The 25,291-nt window shown below is 34.5% G+C and overlaps 2 protein-coding genes across 2 annotated transcripts in view; both read left to right on the forward strand.

Moving 5' to 3' along the window:
* The window catches only part of LOC143228618 (protein O-mannosyl-transferase Tmtc3-like), an 8,085-nt gene extending 1,202 nt beyond the window's left edge, over positions 1–6,883 (forward strand). Inside the window, exons 2-4 of the mRNA XM_076459843.1 lie at positions 1,997–2,134; positions 5,267–5,360; positions 6,752–6,883. Of these exons, the coding sequence (XP_076315958.1) occupies positions 1,997–2,134; positions 5,267–5,360; positions 6,752–6,883 (364 nt within the window). The remainder of the gene's footprint in view (positions 1–1,996; positions 2,135–5,266; positions 5,361–6,751) is intronic.
* Positions 6,884–7,592: 709 nt separating this feature from the next.
* On the forward strand, positions 7,593–23,950 carry LOC143228305 (protein O-mannosyl-transferase TMTC3-like). Its single transcript, XM_076459582.1, has 8 exons — positions 7,593–7,669; positions 11,293–11,365; positions 12,201–12,287; positions 13,973–14,049; positions 14,757–14,877; positions 19,515–19,616; positions 19,946–20,029; positions 23,095–23,950. Exons 2-8 carry the CDS (start codon positions 11,312–11,314, stop codon positions 23,368–23,370), a joined length of 801 nt encoding a protein of 266 aa, XP_076315697.1. The 5' UTR covers positions 7,593–7,669; positions 11,293–11,311; the 3' UTR covers positions 23,371–23,950.
* Positions 23,951–25,291: the final 1,341 nt, after the last annotated feature.

Genomic DNA, 25,291 nt, shown 5'->3' on the forward strand with positions numbered 1-25,291 from the left:
AAGATGTGTGCTCAGATCCCATATCCAATCACACAATTTGTTTTAAAAACCTCGCCTTCTGTAGCCGATTTCACCACTTTCAACATACTTTCCAGGACTAGGTTCAGTGGATGACTCATTGCTTTGGCAGGCTTCCCTGTGGATTATGCAGTGGGCCCACAGTGCATCAAGAGCTTTGCTTCGTATGAGTGCCCGCAATCCTCCATAACAGCCGGACATAGATCGACCACCATTGGAATAGATGCCAATGCACTTAGTCAAATCTAAGTTGTTTTCACACATAAAAGTGTCAAGGATCCCAAACACGTCTTGAACCTTTGTACCTGCAGTGAAACTTTTACAAAAGAGAAGGTATTCCACAATTTTGTCATCATCCACGAACCATGTGTGGCAAATCAAATGAACATCCTTGTTACTATCCGTCGCCTCATCTAGCTGTAATCCGACTTCTTTCCCTTTCATTTTTCAATTAGCTGATCGTTGAGGTTTTCGGCCATGTGTTAGATTCTATGACTAATAGTATTGTTGGATAATGGCACCTTTGAAAGCAGTCTTCCCGCAGGTTCACCAACCATAATTTTCACCATACACACTGCAACCGGTAAAATCAGTTCTTCTGCGAGGCTTTTTACATTTTGCGACTCTACATGCCATCTTGTGTAGGGTGCTAGTAAAGCATTGTTTGATGTTAATGCTTCTTTCAAAAATGTGCCTTTATGTTATTTTAAATCTTTTAACTTCTTGGTAAAATAATCACAAAATTCACTAGCCATGTTAAGATGATTGGTCTCTAAGTGGCATTTTAATTTACTTGGAAATATGCACGCTGGAGCCAAAACTTTTAGACATAATACGCACTGCAGACACTCTTCATGTTTGACATCTACCAAAGTAAAACCAAAATCTAGATAACTATCGTCGTATTTCCGTTTCTTTACAACTTTGCCACTGGTTTGTGGTTCGCCATCCTTTTCTTCACTCCCACACTTCTTATTAATGTTCAAAAATCTTTCCATTTTCATGCACAAGGACTAAAAATCAACAAAACTTCTAGACCACGCAGACATTTGATCACAACACCCTTTAATTATTTCGAGTACTGACAGACCCGGAGAGTCGACAGGTATTTATGTATACAAACTCTAAGAAACGTGAAAGTTCGAGAAGTTACTGGCGTCGCCGAAAGTACAAGTAAACAAAAACGTATCTCATACATTCGAGACGTCATCGAAAGGAATGTGGCGCGATTTAATGTTAAAACTGTGAACTAAGTCGAGTTAGTAGTTCACGTGATGTCCAACAGATGTCGATATCACTGTGTTTACCTCGAAAATTTAAATATCCCGCGACGCTCCTGCGAGTTGGCTGCGGTGCTTAGTTGGGGTGTTGTTTGTTTTGATTTTCGCGCAAAGCTACATGAGGGCTATCTGCGCTAGGCGTCCATAATTTAGCAGTGTGAGACTAAAGGGAAGGCAGCTAGTTATCACCCACCGCCAACTCTTGGACTACTATTTTACTAACGAATAGTGGAATTGACTGCACATTATAACACTCCCACAGCTGAAAGGGCGAGCATGTTTGGCTTAGTATGGGAACCACTAAAGTAGACTATTTTAAGGTAAAATGGATAAAGTGAATAACACAAATATTTTGGATGCCTAAACTGACTATTTTCGCACATTTGTTTTATGCTTTATATGTAACTGTATAAAACAAAAAATTCAAAAATACTTTTAATTATCTATTAAAATTTAAAATATTATTGATGAAAAGTATAATACAAGCTCAGAAAAAACTGAAATTTTGTGAATTCATGACTTGTCGATGAAAGTAACTTTCTTAACCTTAAGTACTAATACCCCATACCAGCCGTTCTGAAATGCAAAAGTAACTTATGCAACTTCATTAATTAAAATAATTTGTTGGCAGACGAACATTTTGTGTATAAACGTTAAAAAAAAACAAAATAATTTTCTAACTTGGGATTTTCTTTTAGGTATTCGGACTATACATTGTTTTCTTCGGCGTTGAAAGTAACTCGAAGAAATGCAAAAATCTTCAACAATCTCGGAAAAGCCTTGGACAAACAGTCGCGCCACGATGAGGCTCTTTTCTTTTATCAGCAAGCGATTAGGTTAGTATTAGTTTAATTGTTGGTTGGTGTTTCGCGCAAAACTATATACGATGGATATTTGCACGAGCTATTCCTAATTTTGAAGTAGTGGACTTAAGGAAAGATAGCTAGTTAACCCCACTTACTGGCCAACTCTTTCTTAAATCTTATTGCACACCCATTGCCTCATAGTACCTAGCACGATTGGTTTTTGTAACAGGACACGAGACACAACCTCAACTCAACAGTCCAGCAAACTAACCGCTAGGCCGCGTTCGGTCTGATTAGATTATTAAACCATTCCTCGGATAGCGTTTCATATAAGTTTAATAACTTATTTTATCGCTGTTGTAGAATTCCGAGTACTGTTTGTTTCTGATATCAAAATATTTATTGTTATATCAGATTATAATATTACATACAAAAGCAATAAATTACAGACACAAAACCAGCGTGAGAGTTTTTAAAAAAGTAGTAAAATCTGTAACTTTGTTTTTGTTTTGTTTTTTGGAATTTCGCACATAGCTACTCGAGGGCTATCTGTGCTAGCCGTCCCTAATTTAGCAGTGTAAGACTAGAGGGAAGGCAGCTAGTCATCACCACCCACCACCAACTCTTGGGATACTCTTTTACCAACGAATAGTGGGATTGACCGTAACATTATAACGCCCCACGGCTGGGAGGGCGAGCATGTTTAGCACGACGCGCGCGAACCCGCGGATTACGAGTCGCGCGCCTTACGCGCTTGGCCATGCCGGGCCAAATCTGTAACAAACGTATAATGGATAGTATTCATACTTTTGAAAATCCACATTTATCACCACTTAATAATAATTTGTTATTCAACCACACATATTGGAGTAGCCCATCTTAAAAATGCAAATTAGGCCTGTTGTCAGGATTTTATGTATATGGTCCTGAATTTTTTTACAGTAGGTGTTTGTGTGTTGCTGGCGATAAATGTCTATACTAAACATAGAGCACACAATCTACTTGTTTTAAAATAATATATTCGAAACAGATCAAACTTTATACACATTATTTACGCTATTGATATCACAGCTATTTCAAATGTAAATAATTATCTTTTCTTGCCAAAAGTCTACTTAGGCTCTGTTAAATATACAATACTGCATAATACGTAAGTTTATCTTGTGACTTAATATTTAATAATTGTTTAGTTTTCATGACAGGGTGTGGGAGATTGTTTTAAATCCTAATTGTGACAAACGTGTGTTACGTAACTATATACAAATTGTACGTTGTATTTGCAATTACATTGTTGTTGAGGCTTTACTAATATTGTTATCGTCACATTACTCGAACCTTCGCTATTTGTCTTGTTACCTTAACTGTGAATTATTAAAAAGGCTGATCCACGTATAAACATAGGCGACCAAGAGAGATCAAGTTGAGAAGTTCAGTATAGTAGTTCAGTCAGAAAAATGTTAGAAAACGCAAAGTTAGCGAGAGTGTGACTGATTACCCATAACAGACAGTATTTTAAAGTGACTTTCACAGTTTAATACAGATATGGAGAATACTTCATCTTGTCAAAAAGTGTTCTAAAGTAACTGAATCTGTCTGTGTGGACCTTGACGAAACGAACACGGTTACTTGAAGTTGACTAGATGAACCATTCCTCTCTGCTCTTGTCACAATAGTATCAGTGAATAATTCCCTTACGGTACTTCGTGGGTTACGATAGTTGTATTCTTTCGTTAGTCTATACAGACAAATTCAATTACTTTAGATTCTAAAGTTTAGAACATCCTTTTTACAAGATAAATTGTTTTCCTTGTCTCCCTTAAACTGTGAAACTCACTTTAGATTATCGCCCGTTATGGCTAATTACTGACACACTGGCTAACTTGCGTTTTCTTTCGCTAACTAATTCACTGACAAAACTGCAATTGACTTCACTTAACTTCGCTTCTTTTGTTCCTAACTTACACTTGCTTGGTCTTCTGTATCTATTCCTTGACCGCTGAGGCCTTGAACTATCTACAAAGTACGCGAACAACGCTGATTTATCAAACCTCGGTTAAGGTAACGAGAAAAACGTAGATTCCAATATTGTGACGCTAACAATATTAATAAAGCCTAGACAACAATGTAATCTCAAACGTACGACTAGTAGAGAGTTACATGATAAAATTCATCAAACTAACACTTTTTAAGCAATCCATCAACACTCTGGTTTGTTTTGAGAGTTTATATCTAACGATTGTTTAGTGTTTAATACAAATCAATTCCACCTACACTAAACAGTCTTGTATATACAACACCTATACCCCGCCCTCTAATTTTTTCTACCCATTTCGAAATAAGGGGTCATGTAAGAATCTATAATAAGAAGCTTATGATTAAAAAAAAAAGCCTTTTATGTGGTGAAAAGATTTTAATGTGGCTTTTATGAAAGTCGTTATTGTATAAGTCGAAGATGCGATACCTTTCTATTTTTTGTTGCTAAATACAAGGCTACATAATGGGCTATTTGTGCTATGCCTACCTTGCACATCAATAGCTGATTTTTAACAGTACTAGTTTCGGATTTACCACTGATCCACTAGAAAACAAGGCGCGACGAAACAAATAACTTGAATAAACAACTTTCACGAGGCCTGGCATGGCCAAACGCGTAAGGCGTGCGACTCGTAATCCGAGGGTCGCGGGTTCGCGCCCGCGTCGCGCTAAATATGCTCGCCCTCCCAGCTCTGGGGGCGTTATAATGTGACGGTCAATCCGACTATTCGTTGGTAAAAGAGTAGCCTAAGAGTTGGCGGTGGGTGGTGGTGCCTTCCCTCTAGTCTTACACTGCTAAATTAGCACAGATAGCACTCGAGTAGCTTTGTGCGAAATTCCCAAACAAACAAAACAACTTTCACGCACGTGCATATTATATACATAAATTAGAGAGGCAGATTACTAGTTGTTCAGGACGTGTACAATTCTGACACATTTATCATTCAAATGTGGATTCCCAAAAATATTGTTTATTTTGGAATATCTAAACTTTTCCCACTTTTAAAACAACTGAAAATGTTGAGATGTATTAACTTGCTAAACGATACTCACAATAAATGTCTTCGGAGTGTTATCTACAGCATTAAAATGAACACTTATTCCAATTATACGTGTTTATTTATTTAGAGTTCAACCCGATGATATTCGTGGATATTTGAACGCAGGAAATGTTCTTACTCGCATGAAGAGGTATCATCAAGCGGAAGACATGTATTTAAAGGTAGTAATTTGTTCTTTGATTATGTGAATCGAAGTTTGTAACTTCCTTCTATGCTTATTTTAACACTCCTACGAAAAGACCTTTCTAGTCCTGATTTCTCCAAGCCCGTTCCCCTGGCTGTGGTTTCGCTAGATAGTAGATAGGGACAGTGAGAATCTCGTTAATCCATTCATTAATGGATTTAAATGGCAATTTCATTTAAATACAAAATTATTAACCTAATATTAATAACCTTTCAAGTTGCTCTGGGGCCTATTAGGCCCCACTTTTCGTAGGAGTGTTAAATCTTAGTTATATTATTTATTGTGTGCTGTGTTAAGTATTGCGGTTTGATTAACATGCTGGTGTTTGTAATTGTTTAGCCTTTACCGCTTAATTTCAAAACGTTATAAATGTATGTTGTTTTTATAAGTTTTCACGCTCATTTCCTTTAATATTCAACATTTCCATATTGTCACTAACACTTTTGAAAGTTTAGTGTTGTGCGTGTTAACTGCTTCCTTGTTTTCTGGTTGGTAAGACAGAGCGGCCTTCTCAAAGTTTTCAACTGTATTGCCATTGAAATAAAATAAGTGACTGCTCATGAAAAACGCAGGTCGGTCGGATGTTGCTTTAAGTTCAAATTGTCCATCCAAAATTTTAATATTTCTACTAATTCAAGTGTGAGAGTGAATATACTTCAGAAAAACATAACACATTAACATTCAAAGTAGTCTTCTGTGCTTTATTCACGTGGCTGTTAAAGGAAAAAATTAATTTTATTCGACAGATTAATTGTGCATGTTCTAAAGTGACGAATGTTATGAATGAACTACATTCAAGAATGAAAATATTTAACCGAAAAAAAAGCAGTAAAACATTTTATGACTTTAAACAAATGAAATTAACGAATATTCTAACCTCAAGTAAAAACAGAAATGAAATTTTGTGAGTTAATCAAGTCAGGAATTGTGTATTAGGGTGTGGTTAGATAGAGACTTAAGCGAGCCAGATGACAAAAATATAATAGTAAATCCCGGTAATATTGAATAAATTACTTTTAAATTCATTGAAAATTGTACTTGGACAAGAAAGGAAAGGTAAGTATTTCTTACAGGGCTGATTTATGATTACCATTCGATGTTAGATAATAATTATTTTATGAAATTTTTAAAGTATATATAAAATTCATGACATTCCAAAATAATTGTTTAATCGAATAATTAAAAAATTAGTCCAAAACCTTATTATGGTAAATTCAACGAAGTTTAAAGTTTAAAAGTTGCTTTTATTTCTGTGAAAACTCATTGAGTATATCACTTAATGCTATTAACAGTAGTTTGTCAATTCTTCAGCCGATTTTCCTGTTTAGTTTGTTCATTTCCTACGCCTGTATTACATTTTACATTTAGGCAAGAAGTCTCTTACCTCCTTTTAACGGCGAAACACCTCGAGTATTGCGTGTAACTCAAAGTTACCTACAGGTCTTGGTTAACCTAGCTTCTCTTATCATTAAACAACACTCGCTTGGAGGAAGCAGATAACGTAAGTTTAGTGTACTAAACTGACTTGGGTTCTTCCTGATTTTCTTTCAGTTGAGTAACATAGAATATAGATAATTTCTAAGTTTTAAGAGACCAATACATTTCAGCAGATTGCGTGTATCATATATTTTCATATGTTACTACTTATTGTAACTTCTATCCCTTGGAGTTACTCCGCTGAAACCGACTGTTCTTCGATGGTAAAATTAAAGTAATTTCTATTATGTTCTCAAACAAAAAGAGTAATAAACATATTTCAGTACAATCATAAGATATAATTGTTTTTCTTTCCACAGGGCAAAAGGAGACATTCTCTTAAACTCAATTTCCTCTCCCCACCAGATAGTTTAGCAAAGTTGAGAGTCTTATTTCCAGATTACAACCTTTGCTATGAAAAGCTAGATGTCCTTAAAACTTTACCGTTTAGTACATAATTGAGGAATGTAACTTCACCATAATTATACACTTACTTCTCCATCGCATCTCAGATGCAACATTAAACACTTCTTAATACTTCTTCCCAAGAAAATATTCTAAAAGAAAATTCCTGTTGTTAATTATAGTTTTATTCATTAATACTGTTGTTAAAGACGAGAAAAAATAGTTGGTTCAATTTGACAGTGTTTGAACAAATCGTGACAAAAAATGAAGAACGCATAGTCGTGTATGTATTACATGCATTCGTGTATGTCTTGTTATACAGCTTTATCGAGAAGTCATCTCAATCCGAACAGACTTTACAGAAGCTTACGTACACAGAGGAAATCTGCTTCTAAAACTAAACAGGTAAAGGCAGTACTGTAGTTTGGTAGCCATGATGTGATTTTATTCGAGATAAAAAGTGCAGGAAGATTGCATGGTTTACAAAGTAAGTTTAGATTTTTAAACATGTAAGTGAGGGAAATATAATTAATAACGTTGGTAACATTCGGCATAAGGTTATTCTCTAAAAATGTAAAGATTTCTTATAATATCAAATTCACGCTTGGCTACCATGTTTCATCATAAGTGGTCCACAATAATGTATCATACTATAATGAAACCCTTGCTATTTCGCACTGGAGAAACCTTTTTATTACTCGATATGCAACCTCCAAATTTTGGCCTGTGTGTATGTATACTTGCAATAGGGGTCACGATTTTCCCTTTTCGCCTCCGTATTTTTCTCCATTCTCAGGGTGCAGATATGACGTCATGAATAACTCTCACACGGATCTGATGCGCTGGCGCCAAGGTTTATTCAAAATAATCTTTCTACTTACAAAATACCAGAACTAATCTTCCAAAAAAATAACTTTTAGACTAAGTAGATAAATCTAGAAACATCATTACGATTACTTAACTCACCGTGACAAATAATGTGAAAGTTTTGAACCCAAAAGAAACGTTATTTACCTTTATTACGTAACTAGAAACAAGCAAATCTTCTTGTTTAACGTAACAACCATCTTCTCGATAAACTCTTGATTATTTCTAAGAATCTAATAAAGAATAAATTTATGTAGGCCTTACGTAGTTATTATGTTCCATTCGCTGCTTTCAATAAATGTTAGTAAAAATATCTTGTGTGGTATATTAAAATTCAAGTAAAGTATTAGCCCTTCGTTTTTTGGAAACGTAAAAGGATAGGTGTAATTGTATAGTCTATAGGTTCAGTATATTAACGTGCTTAAAGTGAAGCTATCAATTATTTAAATAGCTCTAGTAATGTTTTAAATTATTTTAATTGATCTAACTGTTTTATAAGAAAACTGTATGAATTATATCTTGTACGAGGTCTGTTCAAAAAATACGCGGACTGTTTGAATTGCGCGGCTCCAGTTGGTTCCAGGGGAATCCGCTTGGTGTCGCTAGGTTTGCACAGATCAGCTGATTACGACGCCATTTCCCGATTGCAAATATCTTCATTTGTGTATTAGCTACGCGGTTTTAAGTGAAGTGCGATTTTTTCGTTTGGCGGATTTCAGAATGAATGACCTGAAGGAGCAACGACTTGCTGTGAAATTTTGTGTTAAACTTGGAAAATCTGCGACTGAAACTTTTGCTATGCTTAACACGGCTTACGGTAATGTTGCTATGAAGCGTACGGCATGTTTCAAGTGGCATGAACGTTTTAAGGATGGTCGACAGTCCATTGAAGATGATGAGCGTCCTGGACGTCCTTCCACGTCAACTGACGACCCACACGTCGACAAAATCAACACCCTGGTGCGGGCAAATCGATGTCTGACTGTCAGGGAGCTTGCTGAAGAGTATGAGATATCAGTTGGATCTTGTTACGAGTTTTGACGGAAAAATTGAAGATGCATCGCGTTGCTGCGAAATTTGTGCCTCAGAACTCGTGAGTTTTTGGCCAAACACTCGATTACTGTTCTCCCCCCCCCCTACTCACCTGACCTTGCTCCTTGCGATTTTTTCTTGTTCCCCAAACTCAAAAGACCCTTGAAAGGAAAAAGATTTGAGACGATTCCCGAGATTAAGGCAAATGCGACGAAGGAGCTGGAGGACATTACAAAAGAAGCGTACCAGAACTGTTTCAACAAGTGGAAACACCGTTGTGATAAGTGTGTGCGTTGGGGAAGAGAGTACTTTGAAGGGGACCCAGACCTGTAACTTCTAAATAAAGTACATTTTGTTTGATGACGTCAGTCCGCGTATTTTTTGAACAGCCTTCGTATTAAATTATTAGAGCAATATAATATGAACAAACGCAAAATCAAAGAAGCCCTGCTATTATGCAGCAACAAAAACCAAAATTAAACCAATATAAAGGAACACTTTTATACCTTTACTAATTAATAACCCTACAACCACCTGCAACGCCGTACCGTACCCACTTATACTCTCATCCTAAAGACATGTGTCCAGCAATGATCACTTGCAAACTCTCTCTTTCTTAACCTGAAGATGACCTAGGAAGGTCGAAACGTTGTTCTTTCCTTATCAGTAAACTTGTTAATACCCATACCAGCCGTTTTGTTTCTTTGTTTGTTTGGATTTCGCGCAAAGCTACATGAGAGCTATCTGCGCTGGCCGTCCCTAATTTAGCAGTTCGATTAGAGGGAATGCAGCTAGTCATCACCACCCAGCGCCAACTCTTAGGCTACTCTTTTACCAACTAATAGTGGGATTGACCGTAACATTATATTGCTCCCACGACTGAAAGGGCAAGCATGTTTGGTGCGACGGGGATTCAAACCCACGAACCTCAGATTACGAGTTGAACGCCTTAACACACCTGACCATACCGGGCCACCAGCCGTTCTGAGATACAGTTCACATTATCGTAAGTTCCGACTGCTTTAACAAATAACAGAAGCATATAAAACACTATCGTATTAAGTACGGAAACAAACACAAACACAAGCAAAAGCAAAGCAAACTAGTCGTCTTTAGCATGCACTGAACTCTAATTACTTTATTTGTGCAACACGATGTAGACTATTAGCAGCAGTTGGCTTTCTCTCACATACATTAATATTTTCTTAATTATTGCATTCTCTTTTAACTCATCTACAGAAGTTTTTGCTAAAAAAAAATCTTCATGTATGAGAAAAGCTGCATTGAGCTCTCTGTGTTAACTGCAGAGAATGGAACCCAGATTATCAGGGTTGTAAGTCTGTAGACTTTTCACTGCTCCAGAGGAGAACGAAAGGGGAAAAGGTTAGAGTGTAACCACAGTTACTGTATTAGTATTTTTTAAAGTTACAAATGGTGGAGTAACAATGACCTGACCAGTTAAAGGTGTGATTTCGTTTCAATATGAACTAGTTATCAAATTGCTGTAACCTTCAGAGGTCAACTACAGATGTTTGATCTTATAACAGTTGTAATTCCCGTTTGTACATTTTACTTAAAAAACGCTCGTATTTCTCAGTCGTTCATGAACGATCGGAAGTTCTGTGTTTAGTCGGTAGTTTCTGTAGTTAAAGTGTGACTTTGTTCTTTGGTTCTGAGATCACCTGGCATGGGAAACAATTTATACAAGTTGTTCTACTAAAGAAAACTCTGTAGTCAGTGAGTACAATTCTACGTTATTCAGTTATCCTGTAGCAATGAAGCCGAATCCGATATTTTGTCAGATGTATTGTAATAATTAACTAATTTTATATGATTCATGTCTTGCAATAACCGAGTTAAACACTATCTTAATCATGTGTATTGTAATAAGTATCTCAAACATTATATTAGTCAGATATAAAAAGTAAGATAAACCTTCTGGTAGTCAGGTGTATTTTAACACGTAAAATAAATCCTGTATTCATCAGGTGCTTTTGAATTTTGTTTTACTTGAATGTCTGGAATACTCAGCAAAACTATGTTAGTCGGTTGTCTTTGTAGTAAATTAGTTAAACTCTGTATAATACCCTGATTCGTTGGATTAAGTAATTAAATTCTATATCACTCAGATCTAAAGAAGCAGAAAGCATGTATTCACGTGCTTTGGAATTCGACCAACTTAACCCTGATTTATACCATAACGTAAGTTTGTTTTGTTTTAATCATTCTCAGTATAAGGCCATAAAATGCAATGAAGCACAATTGTAACTTTAAGTTGTGTTCGAATTTCTTTCTTCCAGCAGGAATTTTAAATTTTATGTACTATTCCAAGAAAACAAACAATACTTGTAACTGATCCACAAATTAGCCAGTAAAATACTGACAGTAGTGTTTTGTTTCAAGTCAAGCACAAAACTACACAAAGGGCTACTGATGATCTGCCAACAACTAGTATCGAAACCCTGTTTATAGTGTTGTGTTTTATAACAGTGGGTTTTATTTGTCATAGTTTTTGAGTAATAACGTTATAAATTGTGATTATCCTTTGATTATTTTGTGTAGTTTAACTTAAGCATTCGAAGACTTGTAGGTGATTTCTAATTCTCACAGTAGCGAAACGAAAATATCCATAATATCAAATGGACCTGTGGCATTAATGTCACAAATATATATAGCTTTAACCTGAACAGTGACTGTTCATGAAAAATATGTAGAAGCCACCACTTATTGTAATTATTCATCTGTTGTCAGGGATTATTCTTATAATGATTACAAATTATTAAAATCGTTTTAATTTTGTGAATGTTCAATATTTAATTCCAATTAAAAACTGGAGAGCTATTAATTTGCTGGGCAAACATATTTTAAATATTCCATATATCTAAACAGTTTTCATTGATTTTCAAATCTAAGGAACATTAGAATAGTCGCATTGTTTACTTCATTAATGACAGTAAACATTAGATATAACCACAATACTTTTCTTATGTTGATTTTGTTTTAATGTCTTATTTTAAAATTCTGTAATGTTTTCCAGCTTGGAGTAATTCTTATTGACCAGGGAAGAAACTATGATGCCCTTTCGTTCTTCAACAAGGCTTTGGAAATTGACCCAAACCACGAGGTAAGAACTGTTCAAAGTGTACAACCATGTGCACTTTTACTGGTAGACTTATTAGATGCTTTATTGTTATGGAATACATTATATCGAAATATTACCCGATACCTAATATAAACATTTATTGCGACTCGATTTTTTGAGTAATAAACAGGTTTGTTTGCTGTTAAATGCCGATCTGCTTATTGGAATATCCACTTTATGCCAATCCAGTAATTGAACCTTTAATTTTAACATTATAAGCCCTCAAGTTTATCATTAAGCCACTGGGAACAAGGGCAGTAATTAATAAACTTCTTGATACAGAGCTCCTGTAATATAAAACATAAGTTCAATAAATTAGGAGACATAGGTGTAAACACTACGCATTACTATGTTTACAATAGGAAAGAACAACGAACTATTTCATATCATTATTTGTTTTCAAAATTGTTTTGTAACACAGAGGATTGAATACGCTATATTCAAATTATGTGCAAGTCAGCTGATCATGTGAAAGCTGGAACAGCTATAAGCTGGCAATGAAACTGATTGCATATGACCTACAATTTCATATTGTACAGCATTAAGTATGTAATGTGATGGCACTGAAAGTTGATCACTTGTTGAAAGGGTATGTAACAAGCCTTTTTTACACAACATACTCGTACTCTCTGATCAAAGATGCTTTAAGATGGAGGCTTTAGAACTTCTAAAAGGAGAAATCTCTTAATGTCATAAGAAAACAAAAGAATATAGATCAGCTTAAAATACCAGGCCATTTAGAAAGTGAAATGTAACATGTCGTATCCAGAGCGTGGGGTAGCAAAATATTGCTTTTTGTAACAGGAAATAATCTACAAAAGTAAAAGCTGGTGAACAAACCTATGCAGCAATATTTAACAATATAAATAAGGATCTTCATCTGGAAAAGCAACGCAAGTTACGTATACACAAATCGCTTCCATAATATATCCATTCAGCCGTCGTCTACCTCCGTAAGCTGGAAAATAAAACTTATATCCATGCTATTCTATAGAAGCCATACTAGTCGTCCGACGCAGCACTTTATGTTAAAACGAGCGCTGGGAAACCGTCGTCCTCTTACGTACATTGTATGGCTTATGGAAAGCAAACAAGGAGCCGTGATGTGCTTTGAGCAGAACATTCTCAGAACAGAATTTTTGCCATCTGTAGTCATCTCTTAACAATTCTTTACTCATATATAATATACATTTATTGTGTATAGTTTGGGGCTGCTAGTACACCACTAGTTATTCACGTTTAGGAATTAGTATATTTGTATAGATATATGAATGTTTACTTTGTTTTATAAAGGTATATTATCTTTGAGCAATTCACTAAAGCAAACAATTTTAGATCAATAACTAATTATATTCATAAAAAAGTTGCTAAAGTAAATTCAAGATATAATAGCATCCGAGTGTGAGTTTGCAGAGGAAACTCGTATCACTAAACTATCGTTATTTCTAAATTGTGAAGTACTTTTCTGATTTCTGTCACTTAAGTTTTTTTAATATTAAGAACAGTTGGAAACAGTATTCTACAAACCTAACTTCTTTCCAACTTTTGTTAGTTCTGCTCAAAGTCAACAACAGAATCTGTCAAAATCCTAATTTTTATTATATTTTTAAGTTTGCCAGTTTTTTATCAGTTAATTTTAGTGATTTTCATATTTATTTATTTTTTAGCCAGCTTTGATGAATTCGGTTATTTTGATTCAAGAATCCAACATGACTCCAGGAGATCAAAGAATCGCAAACGAAAGGTTTTAGTCATTATAAATAATGCTTTTTATATGTTCCTGTTGTTGTTGCTGTCGTGCAAATGCATGTGTGTGTATAAATCTTCAGTTAAAAACACTAGAGAATACTGACTGATTTAAAGTTTAATTTATAAAAGTAATTGTCTTCACTACTTAAGTAAATAAACAAAACGTTGTTTTGTTCGTCTCGTACATGGATCATTCTGGTTAGAATCTCTAAAGGTTCTTACGGAATAAAAACAGAAATTAAGACGAATATCAATAAAATAAACAGTCCTTGAAAGACAAATTAACTACACATAACAGAACTAATTATGAACAGTATTGTATACACTTGACTTATGGTTTAAATGATAAGGAGAATCTAAAGACTAATAAAAACAGAACAATTTTCCCTCGCACAGAAAACAAAATGAGTTGTACCCGCACACAATGATCAATATCCATCCAGAAAGATGATAAAGTTAAAATGAATTCTCATGGAGAATCGAAATTTCGGTCAATTATCACAATTGCCACCATAGAATTAAAAGCACACACACAAATATGTACACAGAACAATAGGAAGTTTATTTGAATAAAAATACGCTAGACTTTACTATTCTTGTACAGTATACTTTAACAGATTTTAATGTATGAAATTTGTGAATTTCAAATTATGTTATGGTATATTCACATTATTTTAATACAAATAAATGCAAACCATGTAGATTGCAGAAGATGGTGAACGATGGGAAAGAAAACGAGTTTGTTTTTTTCAACCTGGGAAAAGTAGCTTTGGACAGAAAAGATCTGGGCCTCGCTGAGAAGTGGTTTAGAAAAGCGCTTGAGGTTACGTGAAGAACTCATCTCTTTCAGATTGTACCGAAATACTTTCCTGTCTGCTGTTTAAATTTAAATACCTATAAAACTTAGTTGGTGCTTACAACAAGCTTTTTATCAATATTTTGTCTCTTCTTCTATATCTCTAAATATTTCTGTTTCAGGAAGTACTGTTCACTATACATTGTTATCTTTATTTTTATAGTCTTGTTTTAAATGTTAACTAGAGGGCATACGACGTTAAGATTAATTATATTTATAAAACTAGTGCTCTTGGACCATTCGCGGATATTAATGTGTATTTCTATAGTAGGGCCCGGCATGGCCAGGTGGTTAAGGCACTCGACTCGTAATTCGAAGGTCGCGGGTTCTAATCCCCATCACACCAAACATACTCGCCATTTCAGTTGTGAGGGTGTTATGATCTGACGGGCAGTCCCACTATTCGTTGGTAAAAGAGTAGCCGAAGAGTTGGCGGTAGGTGTTGATGACTAGCTGCCTCCTTCTAGTTTTACCCTGCTAAATACAAGTAAGGTACGGCTAGCGCAGATAGCCCTCGTGTAGTTTGGCGCGAAATTCAAAACAAACAAAATCTTCTTTTAGCAAAGCCACGTCAGGCTATCTGCTAAGCCCACCAAGGGGAATCGAACCCTGATTTTAGCGTTGTAAATGTGTAGACTTACCGCCGTACCAGCGAGGAATGCGAATATTATTAATCGAAATACTTTGCGAAGTGTCTAGAAACAGAGCTATTGTTGTAATGCTGTTCTTACGTTGGGCGGGATATTTTAAATTACCTGTTGAAAATAATTCGAGGCTCAGTCCGCGTAACGATAACAAATTAGTTTGTTTTCTTTAACGTTTCTACAAGTTTATATATTTTTAACTTGTAGTCTTAAGTTTAAAAATGACAGTTAAATTGAGACACTACCTCACTGTTACTCTGACTAACACAGAAGTAAACTTATTTGTAAACTTTCACTTCCAATTGATCGAGTAGAGGAGTATGCTCGATAACTAACAGTGGTCCAAAATACATAAACTTGTCTAACAACTACTCGATAGTCACGAGCCAAATATTTTAAATCGATATTTACTGCATCTTCACTCTACTAATTGGTATTTATAACTGAAGTCTCACAAAGTTACTAGATTTTACTGATGTCATCTAGATTATTCTAGATATTCTAGGGCTAACTTTACGTGCCACCTAACTTACAACTAAACTGGAACACCAAATATAGCTTACAACACTGCTCCCATCTTAAAATCCAAACAAAAATAAAGTACTACACTAAACTATCCATTAACGCAGTATTATTTTGGTGGTTTTCTTTTCAATGCCCCATAGTATACATACACATGAGATGACCTTTTCTCCCTTATCACCACTGGCTGTCATGTCACTAGTGGAGTTCTACAGAAGTAGTCTCCACAGAAACACTTGGTTCCTCACCAGATTGACTATCTAGCTGTAAATTCTTCTCTGTAGTTATCCAGTTACTCATTCTTTAACTGACGTACTTTCAAACATAATCACAGTAGATAAATTTTGGCAGGGACAACGTGGTTCCTCTGGATTCTGTATTCCATATCACTGATTATTTTCAGTATAGTATAAGGACCTTCTAAGTGATTTGTCCTCTCTTGTGACGAAAATTTTTCAGTCATGCTATGAAATCCAGTTTTAGCAGCACCAACATCATAGCGTTTTTAAATTTATCACAAACTGACTGTTCTTATTCAAAGGTACAATATATGAAGCTCAAGGACTCGTACTCGGTTTTGTCACTCCTTGCTTTTTCATGGCTTCTGTCTCAGTCTCTTTTGCAAGTAAGAGTAATCTGACTAATTAACATGTTCGGAATATATTTCCAATTTTGCAAGATATTTTACTTGTTTGGCCAAAACATGAAGTCAGCTGGAGAAAGTGTCTTTATATCTTGTGAGTTATGCAGTTCGTGGTAATAATCCCTGTACATCTTGTAGTACCCATCCAGATTTTACTCTGATTTGTTTGTGTGTTTATGTATGTGTGTTAATGGCTTTATTAATGGCATCTTTATTCTTCAGTTTTACGAGTTTCTACTAACCATTAATCCATTAGAACCTGCTGAAATGTAAGGTTCTATTATGGTCCAATCACTAGATGTAAATTTAGCTTTTACAAGAGGTTTTATAAGTATCTCACTTCTTAGTGTAACAGTGACTGCCATTCTTATTGTCACAAGATGTTCAGCCTCTGGTGTAATACCTGTTCTGTAGTTAACAAGGATTTTTTGGTCACAGAACAAGAAGCTATTTTAAACTATCTTAATCTTGCAATAATGTCTCCACTTGAAGCCAGTTCTCAATATGTGCTCTTCTGTCTCTCACACAAAACAAGGCATTCAGAACTTTCCTACAGTAAAATTATCTTCTAATTTTCTTTTCTTGGAACTTTGCCTCACAACTGGTAACATCATTTCCTCTTCTTTCTTCATCTATGGAGACAATTTTCTACCTTTAATTAGAAAATGAGGTCAAACTATTGCAATTATAGAGCCAAGATCGATAACTATACTGCGAGGCTACCCACCAATAAACTGTACTGCTTTCTTTAAACAATGAAACTTTTACTCATTTGGGGTACTTGGGGCCTTAACAGATAAATCTTGCTCCATAAGTTCAACTAATTTCTATTTCCCGATGTCTGGTTAGTCCTTTGTTGTTCCTTTGATCTGGCTGGGCTCAAATACTCATTCCTGTAGTACTGTATTCGCAGTGTACTAACAACTGTTGATTCCTTGCAATCTTTGTTGTAATGACCAATTTTCTTACATCTATAACAATTCCATCCTTCTGTTATTGTTTAGGAGAATTTCTTTATAGCAATATTTCTTTTCAATTACACTTGTAACACTTATCTAGCTAACCGTTTTAGTTCTTGTAGAGTCTCATCAGTGTAAATTGATTTTTCATGCTATTTAATATGAAAATCCTACAACTTCGAGATGGTGTCGTCTTTGTTTATATGTGACCTTAATGGATTCCAGTTCCATTTCCAAGTAGAGATATTTCTTTAAGATTACATCTTTGCTTCAATGTATTTCTTGCATCTTTGTCTATTATGAAGATTATAAATTGGTCACATGTGAAAGAATCCTTCATTCGTATCTAAATCTCCTACAAATTTGGCTGAGCTCTTCTGTCTTCCATACCTTATTTTGGAACTTTTTCTGGTGTAGCACTTCAAACCTATGGGGTGTAGTAATTATAAATACTCAGTAGTTGTTACATCTCTCAGTTCAGGGGTACTTAATTTTGTCAAAGCTGGTGGATGGCTTGTTGTTCACTAGTTTAATCATTTATCCTGGATGTGGTTTCAAGCTGAGTCTGGCATAACTCCCGTGGTACCTTCACATAATAGTTCATTAGTTATTCTATTGGCCGGTATGAAACTGGCCAGCTGAGTTCTGGGACAGAATTTGGTAGCCTGAAGCAGTACAGAAAAGTCCTTTAGTAACGAATGTAGAGCATAAAATCTAAAGAACATACTTACTTGTACCACTTCATGGCTTAAATTCGTACACACAAAAATAAAACACGAATAATTCACTCTGTTAACTAGAAACGACTCTAGCACCTTGAAATGATTTTTAAGCTTCGCAATTATCTTGAATTCATAATGTGCCCTAGAATTTACCAGAAAACTTCACGTCAAAACTTTCAAAATGTTTTAGGTCTGTTCTTATTCATCATTACGACTCTCACCATCCTCTAAAAAATTACAAAGCTGGAAAATGTAGCTTATAATGCTATGTTAGATGTAATACCATTAGTAGGTAAATTTCTCAAAAGTGAAAACGTTTTTTATTAACTCAAATCTATAAGTTTGTTTTGTTTGCTTCTTTTGAATTTCGCGCAAAGGTACACGAGGGCTATCTGCGCTAGCCGTCCCTAATTTAGCAGTGTAAGACTAAAGGGAAGGCAGCTAGTCATCACCACCCACCATTAACTCTTGAGCTACTCTTTTACCAACGAATAGTGGGATTGACCGTCACATTATAATGCCCCCACGGCTGAAAGGGTGAACATGTTTGGCGTGACCGGGATTCGAACCCGCGACCCTCGTATTACGAATCGAACGAACAAGCACAACAGCATGATAATTACAGCAGCCTGTAGGTTGAAAAAGAAATAAGCTAGTTTATTATTTCTTCGTGCCTTCTGCCACCAAACAATTTAAAAGAACCAATTCAGAAAAAGAAAATATTGAAAAAACGTAATTAAAATGAATTTAGCAAGTAGTGCTGTTTTATAGTTTGACTTTAATGTTAATAAATGTTATGTGAAATTCATCATATTATAATTTACGTACTATAATTTAATAATCATAATAATTTTAATTTTATAAAATATTTATAACTTAGTTATTAAGGGTTAAATGTTTCGTAAAATATTTCCAAGTTATTTGTATCTCAACTTCTGACACTAATTGCTTAATGCTTTTCATGAGTTATCTAAATATTTAACGTGTTTTGCATTGCTGATAGTCAAAATAACCAAGAATCCACAACATTTTCATTATGTTTGTTTGTTTTTTTTTGTTTTTTTTCTAAGAAAGAGAAAATTTATATTTTCTCGCTTTACACCGATTCATTTAGGTGCGACCTCACCTCAAAAGCGCCCTTTTTAATTTGGCCTTACTTATGACTGAACAACAACGACCCCAAGAAGCACTTCTGTATTTAAGAAAACTTCTAGAGGTTAGTATATTTGTAGCTGTATTTTGTCTAACTACTTTATAATAATATTGATTCAATCTATAATTTTATTACTGATTCTTTTTAACCAATAATTTCCATAAACTATTTATGGTATTTTGTAATGTCAAATAATCATACTCCCATAAAATCACATAATGAATGAAAATAGGGAAACATCATCAAGAATTTGTATCGCTGAGTATATTCTACATGGCAACTGTAAAGAAGAATATTATTTACTATTTTGTTAATCGAAGCTTAGAAAATACAAACGAATTGAGATAAAAGCATTTCTATTGACATCACGATTTTTTTTTGTCTGATTACAGTCTCATCCTGATCATATAGATGCATTAATCTTAATAGCGGACATTTACGTAAATCACTTTAAAAATTTGAAGGCAGCAAAACAAGTAAGTATTTTGTACATTTCAGTTTTAGAAAGGATTGCTTGTTTGTTTTGGATATTAATGCAAAGCTACTCAAAGGCTATCATCATTAGCCAGCCCTACTTATAAATTCACAGAATAGAAAGAAGGCATCCATACAGTATCATCCATCGCCAAATTTTGGACTGCTCTAATCGAATACTGGGATAGACTGTCACATTATAATGCCACAACAGTGGAAAGGACTAGTTGTTTGGTAATGGGATCGAAACCCGCTACCCCCAGATTGCTCTTCGAGCGTCCTGACCATCAAAGCATACCACACACCTTGGAAATAGATAATTTATGTATAATTAGTATAAGGATAGAAACTTGGTAACAACAAACATGTAAGCATTATTCTGTAGTGGAAGTATATTGTCACAATATCTACTTTTTTTGTTGTTTGGAAACCAACTTTCACTGTGGTTTATTTACTTATCTTTTTTAAGCGCAAAGCTACACAATGAATTGCGTATGGTATTTCTATCGCGAGGATAAAATTCTGATTTATTTTTATAAATCCTCAAACTTGCCACCGAACCACCTATATTGCATACTTAGATCACTTTTATCCAGCGTTGCCCACACAAGATATCATAAAACTTTATGAAAATTTCTCAACATATTACAACTATTTTCATGTAAAGCTTTTCAAGTTCGGCACTAGTCACTTTTAAAGTCATTTTATAAATCGTCGTAATAGGATTGTCATGTCTAAAGCACAACAGTCATTTCTGTTTGCTTTTCACAAGCAATCTAGTGTAGGAAGCCAACTGTTTTCTAGTGCTCGTTTCAACATTCTCTCCACGCATACTTGGCTGGTATATTTTCATAAGCAGAAAAATGAGGCTATTGATTTAAATAAATCATGGAAACAATTTCTGTTCATGTGACATACGTCACTTTAGTAGACGAAGAGCATTCTTATTATCTTGGTACTGTTGGTTGGCTCGTGTGGGACAGCTTTTACCATTGGATGTGTTGATAAATTTTTCTCACCTCTTTAAAAATGGTTCACTCTGTTTTCCGAGGATGAAGTGCGACTTACTGTTTTTTTCAGGGTGGTTCTGAGGCTCTAAGTTAATAGTATGTTTTCCAAATGCCATTATATATAAGAAAAACTTGACTTGGATATTCAAAATGTCGAATTTGTGCGCATATTTATTATCTGAGAGTATGAATATTTTATGTCAGAAAATATATATTGATATATCAGTTTTCGGTGACATCACAATACTTACAAAACTTCAAACAATGTCATAATGTAATTCTGATCTATCACGACTTTATATCTTTTACTGATTTCCTTATTAAACATCGTTTTACTATAACCTACTCAGTCCTCTTTAGTCTCCGTCTTCATAAACAAGTGTGAATCACGTCTGCGTGTCTCACAAAATTTAACAAAATTATGTTGTGATTAGAGTACAGTTGTAATATCCATGTTTTGCATTTCGGTATCAATCACGAATAGGAAACCTGTTAAAGAGAAAATAACTTAATATTTTATTTATAATATACATGCACGCAGATGCTTAGGGCAGGTTATAGCATGGCCCGAATGCAGCAGTAATCAATTAGGCTTCCTGGTGTTTTGTATCATTTAATGCTCAAAATGTACCAAGATGCACCATTTCAACTAAAAATTCAAAGAATGTTAAAATGCCAAACTTTTTCTCCAGAACCCCTTCTAACACGCACAGCGTATGGTTGTAAAACACTGGGAATGAAAGAGGACGTTGAACCCTTCGCCAAAGGCATTCCTCTCGCTAATCATAATTTCTGGAATTGCCATTGGTTAATGTGTACGAACGTTCTAAGTTTAAGAAAGGACTACGTACAAACCTGGATCCAAATTGTTTTGTACAATATTATACATTTGTTGATGTAACATTCGCGTTTCATTACCGCCAATAATAATAAATATCCTTATTTGAACTTTCAGGCCTTGGGTGCGTTATAAAGGTAAGTTTGATCTCAGTATTTCATCGGGTAATAGTATTGCAAGGGTTAGCAGCTGGTGATATTGACTAGCTGGCAATCGGGCATCAGGAGCTCAAATCTCATCAGCAAAGACGCTCACCCTTTAAAGCTCTAAAATGTAACGGTCCATCCACTATTCGATTAGAGTTGCCCAAGAATTGGTGGCGGATAGTGTTCACTAACTGTGTGTTTTCTCCAGTTTCTCACTTAAGTTAAAATGGCTAACGCAGAAAGCACGTGATTATTTTTGCGCAAAGTTCAACCAACAAAAACAAATAAAGCATTCAGTGATTTATAAACACAAGACCTTCAGTGATTACATTTTGCTAATATTCATTCGACTGGATCTTTCATTTCATAACAACGATATTAATTCATTTAATTAAATGTGTGAGCCATAGACCTGAAATGGACAAGCAGATAAAATTCCTTAAATTGGGTGCGCAGATAGCTACGTTGCTTTGTTCTAATAGACTTCAAAACCAAACCTTAAATTGGTAGTGAAAACCTTTAGCAGTACACAAAATATAACGGGGGTTGGCTTCAACCGCCAAAGTTTCAAACAAAGGAGTCCGAGCCCCGTTTTCATTTCTAGGAAGGGGCTCGAGCTTCAGAGCCCCCTGTGTAATTGACATCGTTAAACGTTGTTTGTACTTCATTTCCTGTTTCAACAATACGAGTAATTAATGAAATACGTGTCAAGGTGAAAGATATTGAATTATATTTTGGTAGCTGCTTGGTTCATTGCTGGTTCATCGAATAACTTCAGTGACAGTTTTAACAAGCATACGGTACCATGCTCAAACGTTTCTAAGTAAAATTTATTTGATTGCGGCTCGAGCTAAATTTAGTTATTCTAGGACAAAGCATATTTTTCAGTTATAATTATTTTAGACATTAGGTTTTCTTTATAATCACTCTATACTTTATCGCTTTAGAATTACAGGCGTATATTACCTAGATCATTACATAGATTTGAATATTCAGTGTTTCCTTCAATAAATAAATTAATACACTATGCCTGTATTTCTTTATTTTATGAATATTTTCATTTTTCGATTTAGTGTTATAAGAAGATTCTTCGGGTCAACCCTCGGCACGTGCAAGGTCTGCATAACCTCTGCGTGATCTATTATCAAGCTGGTGAACTTAGAGAGGCTGAATTATGCTTTCTAAACGCCATCAATCTACACCCGAAAGTAGCATACATTCAGCGCCATCTAGAGATAACTAGAAAACGGCTTCGAAATATTTCACGTCACCCGAGGAATCCTTCTAAAGTCAAAAGCTCAAAGAATGAATCTTCGAGTGGTAAAAAGGTCTCGAGTGCACCAACATGAGAAAGACACAAAGCAGTTTTATTAACACATGTTTATGATACATCGCCTTCATTTAGCACATGAATCATTAGCATACCTTCAAACCAGCAAATACCGCCATTGAGACTACTAGTGTCAATATGGTTATGGTAATAAATGCTGTTACAGCAATGACAATAATATCGTGGCTTGTTAAAATGGTTTTATTGCAATAAAACTACTGTTAAAGCATGGTAACAGTTATAAATGCCTTTATCTTCATGATCACAGCATTAAAAATGGCTAATAAGGGTACCATATAGTAGTCAATAATAATAATAATGTATCTATAAAAAGACCATTAAGTTATCTCAACAACTTGGACTTAGAGCGAGAAGCACTATTAGTGTATTTATTATGACACTAGTGTCAGATCATTACTTCTTCCTAATGGTGATGTTGCACTGGATATCTGAAACAGTGCTGGTGTTGAAATTTAACTTTTATAATATCTTCTTGTACCTAAAGATGGCATTATAGTATATCTCTAACGATACTAGTCTCATGTCCTTTCCTTCTGTGTTTAAGATCATCTTACACTTTTAATCAAAGAAATTGTGTGAATTTCAATTCTATTGACATATATCAGTTGATGCATTCTATGTTTCTGCCCTGTATGAGATATTAAACTGAAGATTGTGCGGTACGTTGTTTTTCGTGTACTATACATGAACAATCATACAATACGTTGACCATAATTAAATAGTTAATACAGAAAGTACTTACATAACGGATCACTGTCTTTCCTCAAAATTAAAAATGAGTTAAAAAATAACCCATATAGTTAATGGTGTAGTCAAATGATACTCAAAACTGGTGATCATATATTTACGAAAAGGTCAAACTCATATACAAAACAAATTCTTTAATAAATAAGACAAAGCAAGATTTATTGATGGTAATTTAAACTTTTTATGAAAATGTAGTGAAGTACCTTAGATACTGTAATGTCACTAAGTCATTGATATTGGACACCTTCAACATTATTATAGTATAAAACTGAAATAATTTAGTGCCTTCAACAAATCTATGTATATCAGCATTTAGATTTGATAAAGGAACAACTACAGTTAATTCACAAAAACATTTTAAAATTACCCTTTAAACACCATTTAGCAAAGGGAATAATGAGATCAAGAAATCTGTTAAAACATACAAAGTAAAGAAATGAGTCTGAAGTGTGTATTTATTACTATTTTGTACAAACAAAACCTTTATTTGGGAACTCAAAAACATTGTTTAAAATGTTTTGGTAAGCTCAGTTTGGAGAAGAAAAGATTTTTCCATATTGCGAAGAAAAAATTTCTTTTTACTTTAAATATTTATATTCTTTATGTTTAAGAAAGCTGGAAATACACTTTCAAACCATTAGAATAATGTTTAAATGTTGCACATGATCATATCTCTCTGGTAGAGACGAAACGTTAAACAGAAATAAGTATTGTCCCAGAAAATAGCCGTTTTAAATCTTCATATTTTTCGTTAATTAGTGGGTACTAAGAAAGACTGGTTTGGTAAATTGTTAAAACTTCAAAACTACTGTATAGATATATTGTTTTTACTTTTGTTATTTTAAAATTAGAAGAAGATCTATTGTTAAATGAACAAAAGTGATTATTAATTTTTTCCTAAGACGTTAAAGAAACTAGAAAAGCGAGATATATCAAAACGATAAAATGTAAAACATGTACTCACGTATTCCAAAATATACTAAGAAATGGCTCTTACTTTTTAGTGTTTACAACACTTTATATTGTATGTTACTTCACTTCAATAAAAACATAAGTTCTGAACTTACAATACAGCAATAGATTAAACAGGTGGAAAGCGGATATTAATTAAAAACGAACATACAGCAACAGTTGTAAACGTATTTAATCAAACATATCAATTGGTTTCTTTC

Source organism: Tachypleus tridentatus, chromosome 10 (genome assembly GCF_004210375.1).
Source record: "Tachypleus tridentatus isolate NWPU-2018 chromosome 10, ASM421037v1, whole genome shotgun sequence".
Taxonomy (NCBI): domain Eukaryota; kingdom Metazoa; phylum Arthropoda; class Merostomata; order Xiphosura; family Limulidae; genus Tachypleus; species Tachypleus tridentatus.

What these genes read in the sequence shown, in the direction of transcription:
- LOC143228305 (XM_076459582.1), top strand. Translation starts at nt 11,312, where the DNA reads ATGTATTCACGTGCTTTGGAATTCGACCAACTTAACCCTGATTTATAC. An exon ending in ACCCTGATTTATACCATAAC is followed by an intron (nt 11,366 to 12,200) that starts GTAAGTTTGTTT and finishes AATGTTTTCCAG; the next exon opens with CTTGGAGTAATTCTTATTGA. An exon ending in ATTTAAGAAAACTTCTAGAG is followed by an intron (nt 19,617 to 19,945) that starts GTTAGTATATTT and finishes GTCTGATTACAG; the next exon opens with TCTCATCCTGATCATATAGA.